Genomic DNA, 3,902 nt, shown 5'->3' on the forward strand with positions numbered 1-3,902 from the left:
TCAAATGACATTTTACAGTCCCCATAGTCGTTTTATGATTGTACTTCCATTTATTCAATTCCAAGTTTCTACCTTTTCTTTTATATAAACTTTATACTACGTTATTATTTTTGTCTTAAGTCAATTCTTTTCTGCTTGAAAACAACATTTACTATGGTTTTCCTTAAATTTCCCTCGGTATAGGTATTCAAATAAATAAAATGATAAAAAGAAATACAGTAATAGTCATACTTTTTGTACTGACCCTAAAAAAATGCATCTTTAAGGGCTGGAGGGATACCTCAAAGGGATGGAGCTTGTACCTTATATATGCTAGGTCTAGAATTTGACATCTGGCAACCAAAAACACCCTGCTCCATGCTATAGCTTCCCAGTACACTGTGTCTGACCCTCTTTGCCTCTGAGCACTCTTGGGGGAGCCCTCCTGACCTCTAGCAGCTCTGGGCCCAACAGCACTAAATTTCCAGCCTGAGTTCTGATCAAGCCAGCACAGCCTGATCAAGTGTTACCAGAATGGTCCCCAGGTTCTTTGAACACTGCTTGGAAGAGGCCCCCATCCCCCAAAAATTGAATGTAAGAAAAATTCCCAGCATGGATTCCCAACATGGCATATTCTCTGGGCACATCCAGGGGCACAACTATTCAAGCACAAACCAGGAATAGCCCAAGCAGGGGCCACACTGGGTGTGGCTCAGGAACCACACCACTTTGTTCACCACTGTGCTCTCCTGAAAAATATTGTAAGTATTAATTTTCCCAAACTACTTGCCTCACATATTTATGAATGTGTTAGTCCTTACTACTTACACTAAAGATTATTCTTAATAAACTATGGGCTTAAAGGTGCTCTATATGAAGTATTTATGTATAGATGTTATATATATCAAGTTTAAAAATTGGTGAAATTTTTTAAAAGTATCAATTCCTCTCAACAAAAATTTAGTGCAATGGGCTGGAGCGATAGCACAGCGGCTGGGCGTTTGCCTTTCACGCGGCCGACCCGAGTTCGATTCCTCTGCCCCTCTAGGAGAGCCTGGCAAGCTACAGAGAGTATCGAGCCTGCGCGGCAGAGCCTGGCAAGCTCCCAGTGCGTATTGGATATGCCAAAAACAGTAACAATAAGTCTCACAATGAGAGACGTTACTGGTGCCCACTCGAACAAATCGATGAGCAACGATGACAGTGACAGTGATTAAGACCATGTAAATTACCTAAAGTAAATTAAATTTGGCGAATGTTTTCCAGGAAATGTTTTCCAGTATACATGTTATATACATGTATATATATAGATATACTTATATATCTATATATATCATGTTAAAACATTGGTGAAATTTTTAAAAAGTATCTATCCCCCTCAATAAAAATTTAGTGCAATTATTAAGACCAAATCACCTAAAATCAATTAAATTAGGCAAATGTTTTAACCAGGAAATTATCTAAGGCTTGGGACTACTAAATTTGTTCTAAGAATTTAAAGGTCCCACTAAATATACAATAAAGACAAGTGGCTCTCTAATCAACACAAAAGGGGAGCATGGGGTCTATTAAAACAATAATAATATTTCCTCAGTTTTAGTATCATAATTATAAATTGTTCAATGTGATATTAACAAGGGGGGGGAGAGGCAGAAAGAATCAAATCCTGATGTAGAAATAAGTATTAGAAAATATCTGATGAAAGATTCCCCAGGCAGACGCTGTATCTTAGTGGACACGGAGCAGGATTTTCTGGCCATGGAGTGAGTTAACGCCTGAAGCCCAGCTTTTAGCTGTTCATCTTAAAAACACAAACTAAATATTGTTAGGGAGGAGGGGGGGTGGGTTTCTGCTGTATTTTATTTGTTCCAGGTCACAGGTTTATGTGTAGGGTTTTTGAAAGTCATGCAGCAAAGCGGCGCGATGCCTAAGGACGGTGCGGTCACACCGAGACCAGAGTTGCTGGATTCTTGATGCAAAAAAAGTTCACAAACTCATGGCGTATCTTGCTCCGATCAACATTATCATGCTACTCACGACAAAGAACCCCAAGGGCAAGCTGGAGAAGACGGAACCGTCACCGCCCTCGGGCAGGGGCGGGGTCACCCAGCCCATGGACTTGAGCACCGCTTTCTTCCACGTGCTGAACCGCGCGTTGCTGTCTTCGGCCTGGATCTGCGGCTCGATCTCTTCCGCCTCGATGGGCGTCAAGTCCTCGGGTTTCAGGCTCCAGACATTCACCCCCTCGGCAGCGCCCGCCGCCAGGGCGGCCCCCAGCGCCGTGGCTTCGGGGATGCCGCACTTGAGGATGGGGATGTGCAGGATGTCGGCCTGCAGCTGCATCAGCACGTTGCTCTTGGTCATGCCCCCGTCGGCGCGCAGCTGCGTGAGCGGCGTGCCGTAGTCGTGGTTCATGGCATCCACGAGCTCCCGGGTCTGGAAGCACACGGCCTCCAGGGCCGCGAAGGCGATGTGGCTTTTGTTGGTGAACTGGGTGAGCCCGCAGAGGATGCCCCTGGCGCTGGACTCCCAGTACGGCGCGTACAGCCCTGCAAAGGCCGGGACGAAGTAGCAGCCGTACGACGTGCCGGCACTCGCAGCCAGAGCGTCGATTTCCTCCGGGGCCTGGATAATTCCCAGGTTGTCTTGCAGCCACCGGACCAGCGCCCCGGCGATCGCCACGGACCCTTCCAAGGCATAAAAGACCGGCTTTTCCTTGCCGAGTTTGTAGCCCACGGTCGTCAGGAGGCCGTGCTCCGAGAAGACACACTTCTGGCCCGTGTTGCAGAGGAGGAAACAGCCCGTGCCGTACGTGTTTTTGGCCTGGCCTTCCTCGAAGCACATCTGTCCCACTAACGCGGCCGACTGGTCCCCCAGACACCCGGAGATGGGCACCCCCTCCAGGGCGCCGCCCTTGATCAGGCCGTAGATCTCGGAGGAGCTGCAGGTGCTGGGTAGAATGTTCATGGGGATGTCAAAGAAATTGCAGAGCTGTTTGTCCCAGGCCAAGGTGTGGATGTTGAAGAGCATCGTTCGGCTGGCGTTTGTGACGTCGGTGCAGTGCACGCCTCCCTGAGCCCCTCCCGTCAGGTTCCAGATGAGCCACGAGTCAATGGTGCCGAAAAAGGCCCTTTCTTCCTCCATCGCGTCCTGCACCTCTTTCACGTTGTCGATGAGCCAGCGGAGCTTCACTGCGCTGAAGTTGGTGCTCAGCGGCAGGCCCGTCTTGGAGCGGACGAAGTTGTTGTTGCCCGGGATCTTTCTCCCCAGAGTCTGCACCGTGTTCTGGGTCCGCAGGTCAAGCCAGAGGATGGCGTTGTACAGCGGCTCCCCCGAGAACTTGTCCCAGACCACGGTGGTCTCCCTCTGGTTGCTGATCCCGATGGCTTTGATCCTGTTGGGCTCGCCCAGCTTCTCGCACGTCTTCTCGATGCACTCGTACACGGACTGAAGGATCCCCTTGGGGTCCTGCTCCACCCATCCTTCCTGCGGGCACTCCCGGGCCACCTCCACCTTGTGGAAGCTCACCAGCTCTGCTGTTTTTGCACAGAACACCAGAAAGCGGGTAGAATTGGTTCCCTGCACCACCGCGCCCACTAACGGCCCCTCCGCTGCGCCCTCGGGGTCCGCCATGAACCCGGACCGGTAGGGGCCGCTGCTGCGCGTCTGTTGCCCCGGTGACGAGAGGCGCTGGGGGGCGCGGGGGGAGGGGCGGGGCGGGGAGCCGCGAGCACATCCGGGCACTTAGCCCGCAGCGCTCCAGGAGGCTTCCTGGGCGAGCAACTGTCTCCTTCCGGGCTGCCGTCCAGCTGACCCCGGGCCATGCAGGGTGAGGTGACCTTTGCCCTTTGAACTCTGCTGCATTCTCTCGCCTCTCCTTCTGGTCCTGACCCGTGTTATACACACAAACATATACCTCCGTC

At 51.1% G+C, this 3,902-nt stretch overlaps 1 protein-coding gene across 1 annotated transcript; it reads right to left on the reverse strand.

Moving 5' to 3' along the window:
* Positions 1-1,965: 1,965 nt before the first annotated feature.
* On the reverse strand, positions 1,966-3,612 carry GK2 (glycerol kinase 2). Its single transcript, XM_004614395.2, has one exon. The coding sequence runs from the start codon at positions 3,610-3,612 to the stop codon at positions 1,966-1,968; it is 1,647 nt and encodes a 548-aa protein (XP_004614452.1).
* Positions 3,613-3,902: the final 290 nt, after the last annotated feature.

This window comes from Sorex araneus, chromosome 5 (genome assembly GCF_027595985.1).
Source record: "Sorex araneus isolate mSorAra2 chromosome 5, mSorAra2.pri, whole genome shotgun sequence".
In the NCBI taxonomy this organism is placed as follows: domain Eukaryota; kingdom Metazoa; phylum Chordata; class Mammalia; order Eulipotyphla; family Soricidae; genus Sorex; species Sorex araneus.